The sequence below is a fragment of the Hemicordylus capensis genome, chromosome 4 (assembly GCF_027244095.1).
Source record: "Hemicordylus capensis ecotype Gifberg chromosome 4, rHemCap1.1.pri, whole genome shotgun sequence".
In the NCBI taxonomy this organism is placed as follows: domain Eukaryota; kingdom Metazoa; phylum Chordata; class Lepidosauria; order Squamata; family Cordylidae; genus Hemicordylus; species Hemicordylus capensis.
The window spans coordinates 77,752,466-77,772,742 of record NC_069660.1 but is presented as its reverse complement, the minus strand read 5'-3'; the positions used below and the strand labels follow the sequence as shown (position 1 = coordinate 77,772,742).

Sequence of the window (20,277 nt, the reverse complement as noted above, 5' to 3'; positions counted from 1 at the left end):
AAAATTACAAGCTACCTGTACCCAAAAATTGGTGGGACCATAAAATTGAAGAAGTTGAAGAAAATGAAGATGTAAAAATATTATGGGACTTCCGACTACAAACAGACAAACATCTGCCACACAATACACCAGATATAACTGTAGTTGAGAAGAAAGAAAAACAAGTCAAAATAATCGACATAGCAATACCAGAAGATAGCAGAATAGAAGAAAAAGAAATAGAAAAAAATCACAAAATACAAAGATCTACAAATTGAAATTGAAAGGCTGTGGCAGAAAAAGACCAAAATAATCCCAGTGGTAATTGGCGCCCTGGGTGCAGTTCCAAAAGACCTTGAAGAGCACCTCAACACCATAGGGGCCACAGAAATCACCATCAGCCAATTACAAAAAGCAGCTTTACTGGGAACAGCCTATATTCTGCGACAATATCTATCACAACAGCAACAACATTGACAATAAAATTCTGGCATCCCAGGTCCTTGGGAAGGACTCGATGTCTGGATAAAACAAACCAGTCAATAACACCTGTCTGACTGTGTAAAATAAAAATAATAATAATAATAATACAAGATCTCCACCGCACATCAAGATCATTAGGAGGGGTCTGTCTTGAGTGCCACCAGTTTATCTGGTGGCTACCTGGGATCAGGCTTTCTCAGTTGTCTCCCCTGGGTTGTGGAATGCGCTTCCTGTGGATATAAGAGGATTATGTTTCTTGGAGGCCTTCAGGAGAGCCTTAAAGACCCAACTTTTCCACCTGGCTTTTAATGATATTTAGTTTTAATTTTAATCTGGTTTATATGTTTCATTTTATTTTAACTGTTTTATGTGTTTTTTTATTTTAATGTTAAATAAATAAATAAAATCCTTGAGCCATTTTAGGAAGGGCGGTATACAGAATGAATGAACGAATGAATGAACAAACCAACCAACCAACCAACCCCCCCAATACCTGAACACCAATTGTTTCCCAAAACCAACTGCTCTAAAGCCTAATCCCAGTCTAACTGAAAAGCTGTCTCCATCCTCCCCACTCTCTTGCCAAATCCATTCTTCCAGCTGGACTCCGATGGCAATTTGGATAATCAGAAGTGGCCACCACAACAGCTGTGGGACTAATGGAATTTGCTAGTGGTCAGTAATATAACTTTGCAGTAGGCTCTACACATTGTACAGAATATACCTTTTCTAAACCTGGAAGAGTGGGTACCAGTACTAGTAATGATAACTGAGAATTTGAGTTCACTTCAAGAGCAGATCTTCTTCGAATATGAATATTAGCCCAAGGTTCTTTTAGGATTAACACCACCACACAGATCTTCCCACTTTAAGAAACTTTAACAAACTGTCACAACAAGATAGTGCAAAGCTAAAACTAAGCTGCCATTTCTGTGGAACACATTTTAATTTAGATTATGATAATGAAATGTTTCATCAGTGTATCAACTTCGTTTATGCTTTCAATGGTTAACTCAAGTCAGTATCTTCTACCCATATAATAACCGTGCTTTTCTAAACTCACCAGTAACCAGTAATGTAATTATATCACCCCACACTGCACAACACAATCACATCAGCAGTATTAATATTTAATCTAAGTGTTGTGCTACCCAACAGACAATTCAAATAAGAGATTCTAATTTATAAAATATCTGGATGAACACACAGATTGTATATGAAAACTATATGCAAGTTATTTAATAATATGTTTATTGTGCTGCATTTACAAAGAAAAAAAGACAATGCATCCAATAGAAAGAATAAAAATGCCCCCCCCCTTCAGGTTTTAGGTCAACAAAAACAAGTACAAATCTGTTAGTGAGCACTTTATGGCAATTTGGAAGTGGAGAGAACCTGATGTGAGCCACAATACATGTAGGCAATCCTGACAAACTACCTCTTGTTTTACTCCAGAACTTCTGTTTCAGTGCAAGAGAGGCAGCTGCAGCCTTCTTCTGTGGAGGAGAACCTGTATTAGAACTAAGAAATGCAGCCCCCACCTATGAACATTTGCTTTGTTCAGGTAGCCAGGATGTTGAAGCAAACACCAGAAATTCAATTCTCCCTGCCAGCAAGTCTTCACAGCATTTGAAGAGAAAGTAGGAACTATACATTGTAGTCCCACCTTTAAAAAAATGTTACAGACAGGCACAGAAGTGCTTTTGGAGGTGAAGAAGATACTCCAGATAACAGGAATATCATTAACAGTTTTGGAAACGTTTTCTCAAGGTTATGCACAGAGAACCTTACTTAAGATTTCCTAAATGGACAACATGCAGCACAGGTTTTGCTAAAGCCTCAGTCAGGCATCATATGACAGTGCGGCCAATGAAAAAGTGGGGTATGATGGTTATATTTTATTTTATTTTTTAACAAGACGGCACCAGAATTTTATTTTTTAAGGACGGGGTGTTAAGATTACTATAAACTAGGGTTCAATACACACAGAAAACAACTGAGTAGAGTTTCTCATTGCTGGCAGCTTTTGCATTGGATTGTCCCACACAGTGCCTGCAAGCTTGAGTCCTCCAACGATTTCTAGCCTTGGAGAATTTTCTAAGCTCAAAGGCCTATTTGGTCCATGGTAAGGAAGGGCTGTTGGAAGTCCCAACTTCTCTAAACTTCACATTAGAGCAGAAGGGCAGGGGATTTTTAATGACCATGGGAAGCCTGAAAAATACTGTCAAACTAGTGAGTGTTCACATATCTTGACCTTTCTACTAAAATATAAGGCTATCAGAGTCAATCACAACTACCCCCCTTTCCTAGGAGTTTAAAAGTGTATGCTGTGTTCTGATGAGCAACATTTATAATGCATTTGGAAAAGAGAATTTGACAATTCCTCTCGGGGGGTGGGGGAGAACCAAACTACTCTCCTCCTAGAAGATTATTAGTCCTGACATAAGAAAAGAATTCTATCTGAAAAGGTGGTTTCTAGAGTCCAGCACCTCAGACAAATTTACAGGATAAGTATCTTTACATTCATTAACCTTTGGAAATCTGGTGGCTGAACTTCTGGGCATACAGCACAGCTGGAAAGACAGCCACCAATATCATCTTTCCTTATTGTTAAAGCGGAAAGGATATATTCTATTCTTCTAGACTGAAAAACTAATGGCTCTCTACTAAAAATACAATTTCATACCAGGGCAACATAATGAATGTCATTACTGGCACAAAGCAGCCCTGAATTACAAATGGCCTGCCAGATGCTTGACAACTCCCTGCTTTTGAGTCCCAGTTTGGGCTGAAGAAACCCATGCAGTTCTCAAGCACCTTTTTAGCCACCATATGTGGCTGGCAGGCCATATACTGCCCAGGTTTGTGTGTTGGGCAATCTAGCATAGAACTTGGGCAATCTGGCTGTCCCTCTGCAGCCAACAAATGCATAGATCCGTACTGTGGAGCCTCGATTTTACCCATTCCTCTTGCTTTTATTTCTCTTGTGAAGCACAGTCACATTGATATGCTCTGGCTTTGGAGAACAGCTTATTTCACTGGACTCAGAAACTCAACGCAGGGAACAAAAGTGGTGAGAAAACATTCATATGGGTGGTTTCAAAAGATTCAATGGCTAAAACTAGAGAAAATTCTTAACAGAAGGGGGGGGGGCGGGCTAGCAGATCTGACACCTAAGGAATGAGTAGAGAATTGAAGAGTTCAGTGCTCCACATGGAGCTACCACCATTTCTCCTCTTACTGTCAGCAACTGGATGTGCTCTGAGAAAATGACTCCCGGAGTCAGTGAGCTAAGGAGGGATTCACAGCTCTTCACATCCCCCTTGGGATGACGGCAATATAATTAAGGGAGTGTGTCCCAATGGAGATTTCCCCGCACGTTCAGGGTAAGATACTGGAGCAAGGAAGAGAGCTGGGAATAATTTCACATTCCCATTAAAACTCTTTGGCAAACCCCAATCACACCAACATATATCGGATGCCCAATGGCTGACAACAGTCCCTACTGAGTCGCGTACACAAACTCACACGAACAGTTAGATTTATCTAAAATCTCAAAAGCCCTCAAGAAGACGCTTTGCTCTGAAAATCAACAGGGAAAAATCGACTTGGGAGAAGGAGGGGCAGCTGGGACATCTAGGTGTGTATATAGTATGCTGTAAACCCGGTTATAGAGCCATGGTGTCAGACTTCTAGGAACTGAGCCAGGGGTGCCTGAGACACTGTGCCGCTGTAGCCCTTTTCTCAGGATTCAACTCCAGCATAGGTAACAGGAAGTCTGTGAAGGCAGCTGCCTCAGCTTGGGGCCATTCATATTTCTCCACCAAGACCTCAAAGAGACCCCATGGCTTCAGCTTGGTGATGTGCTTCAGATCACCTGAGAAGAAGAACAATGACCAAGGTTGATAGGATGTCATTGACATGAGCAGAAAGGTTAACAGAGTAGACAGCAGGACTTCAATGCCTTATGAAATGATGTTGTTCAACAGGAAAGAGAGGGATTTCCTCTCTCCTTCTCTCAAGTTTTACACCTGAGGTGTGCCACTATTAGGAAAGGTTTATGAAGGGTTCTATGGAGTAGTGACACCTAAGCAATATTGTATCAAACATGGAGTATACTTTAAGCAGTTGTCAAAGAGACCAGGACATGTCCGAGAAGTTGGTATTTCAAGTCCTATTCTCGTTTGCACATCTTTGATTCAAAGATTCAATATGACAAAGTTGAGAACTAAAGTTCATCTGAGAAAAGCAAAGAAAAACACGCCTACTAGCATCAGCCCCTTCAACAGGTTCCCTGCTTAGCACCACCCCTAAATAAGGGGACACTGACTGGAAAGGAGCTGTACATTCACAATACCTACTCAAACTTCTGATGTTAACAGTTGCAGAGCTGCTGTGTTCCCTAACTAGGATTTAAACATCATGACTTCATGCTGGAGCTAAGAAAAATGGGAGAGGGAATGAGAAGGCTCGGGGGTGAACAGGGTTGGTTGGTTGTGTGGTCCGGCTTCTTCTAGTTTATACATGTATAGATCAGATAAAATCAGGTGATTACTAGACAGGGGCCCACAAGTTCTGGTTGGCACTTCAAGCACCTCAGAAGTGCAGCATGATACAGAAGGGTCCCCCGTCACCCTGGAGTTGGCCAGATGGGTTGTCTCCACAAGCTACAAAGTGCTTTTGATGTCCTGACTGCAAGTTGTCCTCATCATGTTATACATCAGAGGCATCTAGAGTACGTCAGAAGCACAATGTAACTGCAGAGCTCATCCCGCCCCCATCCCGGCTCCAAATTCAGATCAGGGAAGCCTGACTTTGTTCAGAATTAAGTTAATGTGTTAAAAAAGCAGAAAGCTTTATGAGCTGGTGAGTATCCACAACTCTTTGCTCAGATAAGTCAGAAAAGTAAAACAGAGCTGTGCTATAAAAGAGGGGAAAGAGAGAACACAAACTTGACCTTCAGCCGCAGGCAGCAGAGATTCTGCAGATTCTTTCCTTCTTACCTTTTTTGGTGAAGAACTCCTTAGAGTATTTTCCAGCCGTAATGAGCTTGCGAGGTATTTTCCCCAAAAGTTCTATGATCAGAGCAATGTGGTCTATGTGCCCCAGGAGAGAGCAAGAAAGAACTAGTGAGTGCATGGCCCTTAAAATAAACTTGTTCCTAAGCCCTTTATTTCATTGTTTAGTGCTTTGATTGCCGTTATTTTACTGGTGGTTGGTTTTAGTAGTTTGTAAGTTGGCTTGAATGTTTTCTAATAGGAAAGGCAACACAAATGTATAAAACAAAATAAAGACTATACACAATTGGAGATTAAAGTCTGCCAGAGTAATTAACTTATTTACTTATAACCATTTAATGTTTTTGCCTCTTAAAAATACCAGGAGAGCTCAGAGATTTGGATTATACTCATGCAGTTTCTCTTTCTACTTCCTCCCCATAAGCCTCAAGGCCAGCTATCTGAGGTGGCCTGAAAAATATGGTCACAATTGAATATAGTACATGATGTAAGGAAAACAGAACCCTAGGCTGGAATACAGCCCGTGTTTATAACAAAGATCGTAAGCATTCAAATGAACAACTAGGCTTGTCATGCCTCCCATTCTTTGAAGCCCCATGACTTTTGGTTGCTTCACAATCCAAAAGCACTCGGGGAAATACCGATAATAAAAAATACTGACTGCCCCAATTTCCTCTTCTCATTCCACCCACCTCATAAGAACTAAAGAAAGAATGCATTCACCTTCATCCCGAGAGTAGTCTTCACCAGAATGAGGCTCAAACAAGTAGTCACCTGTAGCCAGTTCAAAGGCCTGGGGGGTGGGGGGAGAACCACATAAGACAACTTTCAGGCTTATTTGGGAATAGCCACTGAAATGTTACTGACACTGAAAATAGTTACTGAAATGTCATAATCCTAATTGCACATTAGTGTGTAGGGGAAAAGAACACAAAATTAAAATTTATTTATATATATATATATATATATATATATATATATATATATATATATAAATAAATAATGCAATTTAAAATTAACTGTTATTGAAAAGAACACACAGCATACTAGGAATTCCTACAGATTTCTGAAATCAACCATTCTTGTCAGATTCAGGTAATGTGATTGAACTTACCATACAGGCCGTGCTCCAAATATCAGCTGGGGTGCCGTATCCTGCTCCAATCAGTACTTCCAGGGATCGGTATTGCCTTGTCTGAATATCCTCAGTGAAGTGTTTATGCTGCAGAGGAAAGGCAGGTTACTCACCTGCAACTGTAGTTCTTTGAGTAGTCTTCTGTGCATTCGCACATGGGATTTGCATCTCAACAGAGCCACCACCCAGAAACTTCCAAAGCTTTACCTCATTAGGAAAAAAGTGCGGGAAAACCAGCTCCCCCATCAGCAAATGTACCACACTCTTTAAGTCCACAGACCACCGCAGCTTTAACCACAACAGTGACATAGACACTGCAGCGGGGAGGAAGGGTGGGTAGTGTGCATGCACAAAAGACCACTCGAAAAACTACAGTTACAGGTGAGTAACCAGCCTTTCTTCTTCGTGGTCTCTGTGCATCACACATGGGATAATAGCAAGCAACCCTAATAGGATGGTAGGTGCAGCCCAAGAACAGAGAGCAATACACTGAATATCGCTCAGCAAAAACAATTTATTTTTCATAAACAGCAGTGTGCAATACAGATGAACCAAACAGCGCATGAGCATGAGACTGAACATCTAAGGCATAATGTCTGACAAACGCTGTTGGCCGAGACCATGTTGCGGCTTTACAAATTTTAGACATAGATACACCCCTATGGAAGGCCACTGAAGCAGCCATCGCACGCGTAGAATGTGCTCTAACAGGAGGCAGCAAAGTCCTCCGAATAGGACACAAATAGGGATGTGGTCCCGCGGAATGACTGCGTACGGCCCACATAGATGGCAAGGGCTCTCCTTACGTCCAAAGAATGATAAGCACGCTCCTTCCCAGTGGCAGAAGCAGGGGGGGGGGGAGGGAAGGTAGGTAAAGAAATTTCTTGTGCCTCAGAAACAACTTTGGGCAAGAAAGAGAAAGTCAGCCTTAACACAATCTATCCTTATGAAAAATTAAACACGGTGCGTCAGAAAGTAATGTTTTTATCTCACTTACTCTTCGAGCTCAGGTGATTGCAACCAAAAACACCACTTTTGAAGATAACAGTGTAAGATTACATGTTGCCAGAAGCTCAAAGGGAGGCTTCATTAATTGTTTCAGCACCAACAGTAAATTCTACGGTGGGGAACATTTGTGAGCAGGGGGAAACAAATGTAGTATACCTTTAAAGGACTTATATTACCAGTTTATGAGAAAACCACCCAGACATGGAGTGCTTGTCTGCAATGGCAGCCAAGTGAACCCTTAAAGAAGAAATAGCTAACCCAGTATCCTTCAGGTGCAACAGATATTCAAAAATCAATTGCAATGATGCCTCCGAAGGTACCGATCCCTTCTCTCAAACAAACTCAGGAAAATGGGTCAATTTTGCTGTGTAGGATGCCAGCGTGAAAGGTTTCCTTGCTGCTGACAAAACTTGTTGTACCGGAGCACTAAAAAAAGTCGTAGTTCTATCCACCAAGCTGTGACTCTTGCTGGCCAACGTGATGCCGTGCCTCCCAGCCTGTTGAAATACAACCTGGCTGTCATATTGTCTGTGAGAAGAAGGACAGGAGATCCTACTATGTATAACCGAAAAGTCCTGAGGGCCCAAAACATGACCATCAACTCAAGATAGTTGATGTGATAGGAATGTTCCTCTCAAGTACAATTCCTTGCGGCCACCAGGTCATTGAAATGTGCACCCCACCCGATGTTTGGTTTGATGCATCTGTGATGATTGTGAAGGTGAGAAATTCCTTTTGAAAGGGAATCTCATGGGTTAGGTTGGACCGCACCGTCCACCAAGATACCGCCCTTTGTACTCTGCACAGGGCTGTGAGCATCCTACGCTGGGAGTGCACTTAGGGATGGAACTTGCACAGAAACCAGGTTTGCAGGTTGCACAGGCAAAGATGGGCCTGGGGTAACACTGTGGTGGCTGAAGCCATCAGGCCCAGCAGACGTTGTACAAACCTCGCCCTGTGCCTTTGATATCTGCAAAAGGTACAGGTGGCAAACTGTATCCACTGAATCTTCTCCTGAGGCAGAGTTGCCAGTGCAGAGTCCAAGTCCAAAACAACACCTAGAAACTGAATGTTCTGAGTTGGTGTTAACTTCAATTTTTTCTGGTTGACTTGTAGACCCAGGTGATGCAAGAGAAGCCTAGCGAGTTCCACATCTCTTGTGAGGCAGGTCCTTGAGGACAACACAAGCAACCAGTCCTCTATGTAGGGGAAAACAGTCATGCCTTGCAATCTCAGGTGGGCTGCCACCACCACCACCATACATTTTGTAAACATGTGTGGGGTGGAGGCCAGTCCAAAACGAAGAAAGGTTTATTGGTACAATTGGGAAACTACATGAAACCTCGGGTATTTGTGGTGATGTGGCACAATAGAAACATGAAAATAGGTGTCCTGTAAGTCTATGGACGTGAACCATGCGCCCCCGAACAGACAACGTAGAATGGCCGGGATAGTTACCATACGAAATTTCTTGTACGTTACAGAGAGATTCACACCCTTCAAATCGAGAATCAGTCTCAAGCTCCGTCCCGTTTCAGAATGGTGAAGTAACTTGAGTAGAAACCCAAGTTGATGTTTCCTTGAATGCGTTGGATAGCTCCCTTGCAAAGGAGGGAGCCTATTTCTGTCAACAGATGGGAGGACGGAGATGTGGTGTGGATATCTGAAAAGGGGGGCAAATTGTCTAATTTTATTTTATACTCGTTCCTTATGATGGCTAGGAGCCAGGCATCTGAAGTAACTGCTCTCCAAACCCCATAATATAAAGATAGGGGTCGTTGCACGGTAGCATCATTGATGCTTGTGGCACGGGGTCTTTGTCTAGAAATTAGCCTGCGGTCTGGGATTGGGTCCTCAGCCCAGGATTCTTCAGTGCTGGGAACGCTGTTGGTGACAAAAGGAATCCCCGGAGTAGAAGGTGAGCTGTCTGGATTGAGAATAGCATGGGCACTGTCTGCGTTTCATCAGGTTAGAAGTGGGCACAGAGGGCTGAGAGAAGCCCATGGATTGAGCTGTGGTACACAACTTCTGAACTCTCTCTTGAGTATCATCTGTTGTATTTCCGAATAGGGCTTCGCCATAAAACGGTAAGTCTTCAATGCACCCCCTGGCCTCTTGAGACAATGAGGAGGATCTCAGCCAAGCATGTCTCCATAGGGCACCTGCCAAAGCCATAGAGCAGGAACCACAGTTGGCACAGTGTCTAGAGGAATGGAGCTGCTGTTTTGCTACACAGAGACCTTCACTGAGAAAGACCAGTGCAGCATCCCTCTGATCCGGTTGCAGATACCAAAGCAGGTTTCTCCTAAGATGCCTTGAGAACTTAGACTAGTGTGGGTACCAGCAATAGAGCTACAGGAACATTGGAGTCCATCTGAATGAGTTAGAACACAGGATCCTCCAACTGAGAGGTCTGCTGGTGAACATCCAAACCCAATAAGGTTGCCATGCGGATCAAGTCCTCTGCATAGTGTTTAGAGTTTCCACTGAAGTGCTATCTCCCACATCCTGTACACCTTCATCAGGTATAGGTACAGGGACCCCGTCCTTGGAGTCCTCAGAATCTAATGACTCCACACTAGATTCTGATGAGCCCCCTGGATCTTCCAGTGCAGGGGCCTGAGGCAGAGGGTCTTGTGGTGGAGGATGACCTGAAGGTACAGGGCACACTGGCATCAGTGGCTGCTCCAGAATTGGCCTTTGCGGGAGCGTTGACTGTGAGACAGGCACCAGTACAGGTTCTGGAGGTGCATATGGGGATCTCGAGCGAGATCGCGGGCACAGTGGGGAGCAGGAAGGCGGACAGGATCGGGACCTGCGGCGCCACCTACAAGGCTTATAATGACCCATGCGATCTTACCAATCATCATAGCCCACACTGTCAATATACTTATAGTGAGGGTTCAGGCGAAAATCTGGTGCATAGTAGTCAAAGTATGCCCTATAGCGTCTGCTTGGACCCCTGGGATGGTCATAGGAATCATCATAGTAATCTGGATATTCTTCTCGAGAATAGTCTGGTGAATCAAAGACTTGTCCCTAGAGCAGCTCCTATGCCTCTTTTGTGTTGCGATTTCTTAGAAGAAATACTAGGACTCCTGCTATGCAAGCTAGAATTGTCATTGAGCAGGTCTGTTGCAGATTCGAGGTCCGATCGCTCATGTTCCAGTGGGACAGGAACCAAGGGCTGAATACTAATAGATGGTGTTAAATGTTTGGTTCTCCTCTTCTTTTTGCCCCTTGATTGTTCCTCTTTAAGCTGCCCTTCGCATGGTATCAAAGATGCAGGCAGCGTTTGTGAAGGTACTGGTAGTGGAGCCGCGTTCTTTTTCTTCATCTTTGGAACAGACGTAGTTTCTGTTGGTACCGCTACAAGTGGCTGCATTGGAACAGCTGCCGCCAGCAACACAGCTTTCTTAGCTGCCTTAGTTGTTTCTCCCGTTGAGCTCAATTTTGGCTCTGCCCCTTTCTTCTTCGTGAGTGTTCCTGCAGTCGGGGTAGACCGCATACTGCTTGGGCCCGGGAGAGAGGGGCCAGCCGAGGAGGCAGAAGGAGGTACAGCCAGGGCCGAAGGCACGGAACAGCAAAGCTGACGGTCCCGGCAATAGAACAGCCACATGGGTTGGAGGGAAAACCACTGCAGGTAGCACGGACAGTATGGGTGGGCCGAAGGATACATCAGGCATAGACAGCATGGCTTTTTCAGCCGGTTTGCCTCCCAGAGGGGAGAGTGTGCCGAGCAGTCGGTGTTCCTCATGTACAAGGGAGAGAACCTAGAGCTGGTAGTGGTAACTCTGGAGTCCCTGCTGCAGAAGAGCTCGTTATGAGGGCTCTCTCCCAGAGGGAGTTGCGAAGGCGGGCATCCAGATTACGATGGGCTTGCCTAGTAAAACCCTTACAGACCAAGCAAAGGTCAGTACGGTGTGACTCCCCGCAAGCATAAGGAAAGTCCATCGGAGGAAAGTAGCTTGGAGGAGCACTGGAAGCAATTTTTTGAGATAATGCTTGTGGCCATAAGCGGCCACAAAGGGAGGGCGGGTTCCAACAAAAATAAAAATGCAAAATGCGACAGAGGAAGTAAACGAGGGGAAGGTAAGACAGAAAAAACAACAAATAAATAAGAAAGGTGACTATAAATACATATTTCACAGGCAAAGCTAGAGAGAAGACAACCAGAGGTGCAGTAGCTGCGGCGGTCGAAGAAAGACTGAAGGAGTGTGGTACATTTGCTGAGGGGGAGCCGGTTTCCCTGCTCTTTTTCCCTAATAAGGTAAAGCTTTGGAAGTTTCCAGATGGTGGCTCCGCAAAGGCGCAAATCCCATGTGTGATGCACAGAGACTACAAAGAAGAAAGGGATATAGTATTAAACTTGAGATGAAAGGAGAGTCCATGAACAAAATCACAAACTGGAATGCATATACTTTATCAGTAAGCTTTCTGGGTCTGTATATTCTAGCCTCAGAACTTACGATTGGACAAACAAAAACAGACTATATTCATGCACTTTGCAACCCAGCAGTATAAAGTAAGTCTCCTTGAAGAAACAACTCTATGATTGTGACACCATTACAGTGAGAACCCTGTTATGTCCTTTTAACAGCTATACAGCCCAGGTCTATGCACATTTACTCAGAAGTAAGTCCCACTGAGTTCAATGGTCCTCACTCACATTGCATAAGATTGCAATGGGACTAGAGGAAAATAAGGAGCAGAGTCTCATCCATTTCTCAACAACAACAACGATGCATACAGGACAAAGCATTCCAACATGAGGTCAAACTAGTTGTTGTTGTTGTTGTTGTTGTTATTATTATTATTAATAAAAAACTTTTATACCGCCCTTCCAAAAGGCTCAGGGCGGTTTACATTAAAATTGTTAGTTAGAACTTTACAAGTCACCAGGACCATGAATTATGCTCAGAAGCAAACTGGTAGTCAATACAACTGAGTCAGGTGAGTAGCCTCATTCAGAGGCATTGATTACCAATGTGTTATTAACCAGTAACCTAGCATTAACACGCTCTAGCTGACAGTCAAGAGTGTCCCCTGCTAACTTGGCAAAGAGGCACCTTTTAACGTGGTGATTCTTTTTATTTAGCAGGGGGAGAGTAACTGGCCCTATTCACCCCCAGCACATTACCTCCAGTGACTGCTGCTGGTGTCTATCTTATGTTTCTTTTAGATTTTGGGGACAGGGATCCATCTTATTTATTTATTTATTCTCTGTGTAAACCACCTTGAGCCATTTTTGGAAGGGCGGTATAGAAATTGAATAAATAATAATAATATACTAAGTAAAAGATATGCATAAGGCAGGCTTCCATTCAAGCATGGAGATTATCAACAATCCATCTTCCTTCTGTAGCTGTGCCTTCTGAAAATATGTCCCTGAAGGTTTATTTATTTTATTTATTATTTATTAACGTATTTTTATACCGCCCAAAACTTACGTCTCTGGGTGGTTTACAACAAAGGTTGAAGGGGAGATGGTTGAAAATTCTGCTCCCCTTCCCTACATGCATGCATGGACTTGTTTCTTGTATGTAATTCTTACTTGGTAAGTTGGGCAGTGTGCCTAGGGAGAGTACTCCAAAAGGCATCAGCTCAATTACCTGCTACCCCTTCCTTTCACTTAAGATGTCCTCCCACATCATCGTCTCCCCCAGTATCTGCCACTGTTCTAATTGGGATGCTGCCCTTCAAATCTGGTTCTTCCAAGGAAGAGTATAGGACTGACTGCCCATAGACATCAGCTACATAAAAGGATAATACATCAAGCTCCAGTCCTTGCCTCTCACATTCTATCTTTCCAGAAGCAGAAAGATTTTTAATGTTTTGTTTAAGCACAGGGTGCAAACTAGGGATGCGTGAGCTGACTTGATGTTGAGCCAGGCTCAACATCAAGTAGGCTCAGTTCGGGCAATCCAAGTTTGAACTAGACGGGGACCAGTTCTAAGAACCTGTTCATGGGCTGGTTCTGGGGTATTGTTGCAAAGGGGAATCCGGTGAGGATTCCCATTTACAAGTAGATAGATTCCCTAGCCTAAGGAGCAGGGGTGTTGGGGTATGATGTCTACCTTTAATTTCTAGGCAGTGGCAGAAACATAGGTGGCGGGGGCTCCTCCAACCCCACCGCCGACTCCAAAATGCCTGCCTGGGCCTCTGTGCCCACGAAGAGGCCATTTTCGTGAGCTCCATTTTCGTGAGCTCTGCATGTTTGTGCAGAGGAGGAGGAGGAGCCCCTGCCACCCTTCCACTATCCCCTGGAAATTAAAGGTAGAATTCCCCTTTAACTCTTCCCCCCACCCACTTAAGATAGGGAATCCCCTTTTACTTGTAAAGGGGAATCCTCGCCCGATTCCACTTTACAAGTATTTTACCTCACGAGCCAGTCTGCGAACCTGCTCAGCCAGGTTCAATTGACGAACCAGACTGGAGCCAGTTTGGCTGAGACCGAGACCGGACCAGTTAAAATCTGGTCCGGATTTGAACCAAACCGGCCTTGCTAGTTCTGTGCACATCCCTAGTGCAAACATGCAACATCCCTTCCCCCTGCATTCTAACAGGAAGTGCAAACATGCAACATCCCTTCCCCCTGCATTCTAACAGGAACAGTATCAGGAAGGGCAAATTGTTTGCTGAAACAAAAGCTGTTTAAAATATGGTGCAAGATCAGTGTATTCCTTACTGGAGTGGCATGTAATGAAATCACTAAAGCACTAGAGCTGTCATATAATTCATAGTTAATAAATGTATGAGTTGCTTAATTAATCAAATACTTGATTAAATCTGCAAACAAATAAAATGACATATAATTCCTCCTCTTTCAGTAGCAGGAACTACAACATGCCAAAATTTATGGTTGCCAGAGTGCAACATCAGAAACAAAAGTGCTTCCCCTCCTCCAAGTAGAGAGAGGAGAGCTGTCTAGCTTCTGATGTCATGCCGAGTTTTGGAGGTACTCAGAACCAATGAGATCTCTTGCTGCTTTTTTATTGATTGATTGATTGTTGAATTTATATACCGCCTTTCATTAAAAACAACCCCAAGGTGGTTTACAAAAGTTAAAAAACATACAATAAAATGACAGTAAAAACATTAAGCTAAAAATATAAAACAAATCTAATTTAAAAACTATAAATACATGCATAAACACTATAAATGGATAAAAACACATAGAAGCAGCAATAGAAACAGTCATGTAAAAGCCTGGATAAAAAGCCAAGATTTAAGAAGCTTTCTAAAAACTGTGATGGAGTCCGAGGAGCGAATGGCCACTGGGAGAGCATTCCAAAATCTGGGGGCAGCAACAGAGAAGGCCCTGTCCCGAGTGCACAACAGCCGAGCCTCCTTCATTGTTGGCACCCGGAGCAGAGCCCCGTCAGATGACCTGGTCAAGTGAGCAGCAACCCTTGGGAGCAGGTGGTCCCTCAAGTACCCCGGGCCTAAACCGTTAAGGGTTTTAAAGGTCAAAACCAGCACTTTGAATTGGACCCAGAAACGAACTGGCAGCCAGTGCAGCTCTTTCAGGATGGGTGTGATGTGCTCCCACCGGGCAGCTCAAGATAAAACCCTAGCTGCCGCGTTTTGCACTAGCTGCAGTTTCCAGATATTCTTCAAGGGCAGCCCCATGTAGAGCGCGTTACAGTAATCCAGCCGCGACGTGACGAAGGCATGGGTAACCATGGCCAGATCTTCCTTCTCGAGAAAGGGATGCAGCTGGCGCACTAGCCGAAGCCGTGCAAAGGCAGCCCTGGCCACCGCCTCCACCTGAGCTTCCAAAAGCAGAGCCGGGTCCAGTAGTACCCCCAAGCTGTGTACTTGCTCCTTCAAGGGGAGTGCAACCCCATCCAGAGCCGGTAAAATCTCCTCATCCCGATTGGCTCTCCTACTGACCAACAGTACCTCTGTCTTGTCCAGATTCAATTTCAGTTTATTAGCCCACATCCAACCCATCATGGCCTCCAGCCCCCGATTCAGGACATCCACCGCCTCCCTAGGATCAGGTGACAAGGAGAGATAGAGCTGAGTGTCATCTACATATTGCTGACAACTCAGTCCAAGTCCCCAGATGACCTCTCCCAGCGGCTTCATGTAGATGTTAAACAGCATTGGGGACAAAACCGAACCCTGAGGGACCCCACAGGCCAACAGCCATGGGGCCGAGCAGTAGCCCCCCAGCACCACCTTCTGGACTCTCTCCCCAAGAAAGGACTGGAACCACTGCAACGCAGTACCTCCAATTCCCATACTCAAGAGGCAGCCCAGAAGGATACCATGGTTGATGGTATCAAACGCTGCCGAGAGGTCCAGCAGAACCAACAGGGACGCACTCCCCCTGTCTACTTCCCAGCGTACAGTCTCAGTCCCATACCCGGGGTGGAAGCCAGATTGAAAAGGGTCCAGATAATCCGTATCATCCAAGACCCTCTGCAGCTGGGATGCCACCACACGTCTATCACCTTGCCCAAAAAGGGAAGGTTAGACACAGGTCTATAGTTATCCAGGTTGGAGGAATCAAGGGAGGGCTTTTTAAATAGTGGTCTTACCACCACCTCCTTGAGGCACGATGGCATCCTGCCCTCCCTTAATGATCAACTCGAACCATCTGCCTGTACCCTCCCTGGCAGCTTTTATTAGCCATTACAATGAGCCCCTGGTGGCGCAGTGGTAAAACTGCCGCCCTGTAACCAGAAGGTTACAAGTTCGATCCTGACCAGGGGCTCAAGGTTGACTCAGCCTTCCATCCTTCCGAGGTCGGTAAAATGAGTACCCAGAATGTTGGGGGCAATATGCTAAATCATTGTAAACCGCTTAGAGAGCTTCGGCTATAGAGCAGTATATAAATGTAAGTGCTATTGCTATTGCTATTGCTATTACGGGCAAGGGTCAAGAGCACATGATGTCGCCCACACACTGCACAGTATCTTGTCCACATCCTCAGGCTGCACCAACCGAAAAGAATCCAAAACAACGGGACCAGATAGTACCAAAGGCACGTCTGCCGGAAATGCCAAAACTCTGGAGTCCAGGTCAGCACAGATCCGAGTGACTTTATGCAAAGTGACAGGCAAACTGATCACAGTGAGCTGTAGATGATTCCTCCCCGATTACCTGGGGGGATGTGTGGAGCAATGTTTTTACCACATGAAACAGCTCTGTTTGTCTGCACTGAGCAGATGCAATGGAGGCGGAGAAAAACATTTCTTCGCCACCCCCACAGCCACGGCGTAGTCCCTAAAATGGGCTCTAGTCCACGTTCGGTCAGATTCGTCACGACTCTTCCTCCAGAGTTGTTCCAGCCGTCGCCCGAGTTGCTTCATCGCCCTAAGCTCCGAGGAAAACCAAGGAGCAGATTGGGCTCCACCAAGCCGGAGAGGGCGTTTAGGAGCAACCGTGTCAACAGCCCAGGCCGTCTCTCCATTCCAGAGATTGACCAGGGCCTCGACAGGGTCACCAGCTCTGGACACTGGAAACTCCCCAAGGGCAGTCTGGAATCCAAGCAGATCCCTAAGCCTCCGGGGGCGGACCATCCTAATCGGCCCACCACCCCTGCAGAGGGCAGATGGAGCAGTCAAACTAAACCCCACCAGATGATGATCTGTCCATGACAAGGGAATAATCTCAAATTCCCCCACCTCCAGATCATTTATTTCCCGGTCGGCAAAAACCAGATCCAGAGTATGTCCTGCCACATGGGTAGGGCCCGATACTAGCTGAGACAGGCCCATGGTTGCCATGGAGGCCATGAAATCCTGAGCTGCACCCACTAGGGGGGCCTCAGCGTGGACATTGAAATCCCCAAGAACAATAAGCTTGGGGGAACCCAATGCCACCTCCGAGACCACCCCCGCCAGCTCAGGTAGGGAGACTGAAGTGCAGCGGGGTGGTCGGTACACCAGCAGAATCCCCAGTCTGTCTCGGAGGCTCACCCTCAAGGACAAACACTCAAAATTCTCAGATTGCCTGACCAGGCACCTGGAAATGGGGAGGATCTCTCGATAAATGACTGCAACGCCCCTTCCCGGACCCTCGAGGTGGGGCTGTTGCACGATCTGGAAACCTGGAGGACAGAGCTGAGAGAGACCAACCCCGCCCAGCTCATCCAACCAGGTCTCCGTCACACATACCAGGTCAGCATGCCCATCCATAATCAAACTGTGGATGAGAAATGTTTTTGCACTGACTGACCTGGCATTCAGCAGCAGCACCCTAATCCTTGAGGGAGTGTTCTCAGAGCTCCCTGGGTTCAGAGGATTGGGAGAAGGGCCAGAAAAAGGAACAGGCCTCAATTGCCTGGACCGTTTCCCCCTGTAACGGCCTACCCAACTCCCACCACCATACCTCCCTCTGCCCGCTACCTGTGATATTGCTGCCCCCACTCCATCCCCGCTTTTCTGCTCTCCTAGGCACATCTCCTCAGCTCGATAAAAAACCAAATCCAGACTTATACAGTTTCTCGTTCAAACTCTTGCTGACTTCTTGGTGCTTTCTGAGCACCTTCAAAGCTTGGCATGACCATGGGGACAAGCCCTGCTCTTCTGTCATGATGCACTCATCAGATCAAAGGAGATGGTCACCCCTGGTGACCTTGCAAGGGCATTTGTGGACCGGTTTATGTGCTTAAAAATGAAGACGTATGTTGCCTACTGAGAACTGCAAAAAGATTAGCAGCTTCTCCCACTCAGCATGGAGAGGTTTTTAAAACTTACCACCCAGCAAGCATTTCCTAGATCTGCTATCTTCACTTTGAGCTTATCTGCATTCCCAGGTTCAAGAGGATTAAGGAGGAAATTTCCAGCAGCAGATTTTCCTAGACATAGCATGAACAGCAGCCAGTTAACTCACCATCATCTGTCATACACATCCTAAAAGCATGGTTCTTTGTAAGGACAGTAGTTACTCCTTGTCTGGGGTCAAGCACTTCCTCACATCCATGAATACAGTTAGCAAGAATTAAAAAGCACACACAGGTGCAGGGTTCATGTACTCAGCAGAGCTTTAGAACTCTGCTTCTCAGAATAGCATCTCCCCACATTATGTTTCACACCAGACCATTTTTGAAACTCAGAGGAAGCCTAATCATTTTCATTCTTTTTCCAGCAGTACTCTACAATCTCTCCTGTCAACACTGATTTTGCTCTTTTCATACAATTATCAACAAGTGAAGCAAGAACAGATCTGATTCTGAAGGGAACTAGAAAAATGAAGAAACAAAATGTACATGGCTGGGGTAGCAGTAGTAATTAAAATACTGTTTGGCTCATTAGCAATCAGGTGTTAAACACTAGAAGAAACAATGAGAGTAATTTTAATACTCTATAGTCAATTAGAGCTCTAGACCCTGGGCCAAGTAACTTGCCAGTAAAATAAAGTACTGCACCCCCATCCTGTAATATTTTTAATGTGGAGGTGCACGTTGGGGGAGAGAAATAAGAGAGCAAAAGAGAACAAAGATGTACCCTCCCATCTCATTGTCATAGTCTGCTTGGCTTTCTCCACTTCCACCTTCCAAAAGACAAGTGAGAGTTAGGCTGAGCCTGGATCCACAGCGCTATAAGAGGAAAGGTCCTCCTGCTATAAAGGAAATTAGGAGTGAATTCCAACCTCTAGCTTCCCACTTATCCTCTCCTCAAGCCAAGCTGCTTAAAGTCCAGACGACAAAGAGAGGAGTTGGCTACTCAAGGGTGCTTGTAGGTTTCCAATTGCTGACATCCTAGATTAGCTAGAATTTTATTAAAATCAAATTTCCCATAGCAAGGAGAAAATGTAAACAACTATCTTTATGTAGACAGCTAAATGCCACCTGTGATATGGGAAACTCTCATTTTGGCGCTCCACCTGTTTTGGGACTATAACTCCCATGGTCCCATGCCAATGTCCAAAAATCAGGTATGATGGGAGCTGTAGTCCAACATTTTGCAGGAGGGCTGAAGTTCTGCAGTCCTGGCTGAGATCATGTATTGAAGCACTTTGAATACTTAGGCAAAATTCTGCATAAAACACTTAATATTGTTACGTATGCTATAGCAGGAAATCTCCTCAAAATTACAGTCTTACACCATATGTGGTACCTTTGTTGTTCTCATATAACCCATTATTTTCGTTCTCATCCTCTGAAGGTATTTCTGCCCTGATACTCTCTTGTAAGTGGCTGATCTGCTGTTCACTGAAATACTGTTCGTCACTTGAAGTTCCCTGGCATACCATTGAATCCAGGACCTCTGGAATTAAGGGGACACGTGGATCTGATATTGCTTCCTGTATCCTGCTCTCTGAGCCACCATTACTTTGGTTAAAACTACAGCTTTCATCCTCCTCCTGCTCCTGAGAAGGACCACTGTAATCATTGGCATTATGAAGGTCCTCCTCAAGCCTCACGGACACTTGGTTGATGGACTCTGAGAAGGCAGTCATTTGCATCATTCCATTGCAATTGATTTCTGTTATGCATTTTTCAACAACTTCCTCCATTAAGATCATTTGCTCTGATACAAGAGAAGTGTCATCTAGAAAGGGGGAAAAAGAAAAGAAAGATCAGAAAGCCTATGGGATAAGCGAAGTTTAGAAATGAGTGGAATCATAACTGGATATGTTTTTGTGAGTGGTGATCAGGTGTATGAGTGCACCAATCCAACATTACCCAATACTACA

General features: G+C 45.0%; 1 protein-coding gene across 3 annotated transcripts in view; it reads right to left on the bottom strand.

Annotated features, from left to right (window-relative positions):
- Positions 1-1,690: 1,690 nt before the first annotated feature.
- Positions 1,691-20,277, bottom strand: part of SRPK1 (SRSF protein kinase 1) — a 73,779-nt gene continuing 55,192 nt past the window's right edge. For all 3 annotated transcript variants that reach the window (XM_053248596.1, XM_053248597.1, XM_053248598.1), the window contains 6 exons: positions 19,698-20,132; positions 18,336-18,436; positions 6,595-6,702; positions 6,204-6,273; positions 5,466-5,558; positions 1,691-4,339 (listed from right to left, as the gene is read on the bottom strand). In XM_053248596.1, the coding sequence (XP_053104571.1) occupies positions 4,155-4,339; positions 5,466-5,558; positions 6,204-6,273; positions 6,595-6,702; positions 18,336-18,436; positions 19,698-20,132 (992 nt within the window). In that variant the 3' untranslated portion in view covers positions 1,691-4,154. The remainder of the gene's footprint in view (positions 4,340-5,465; positions 5,559-6,203; positions 6,274-6,594; positions 6,703-18,335; positions 18,437-19,697; positions 20,133-20,277) is intronic.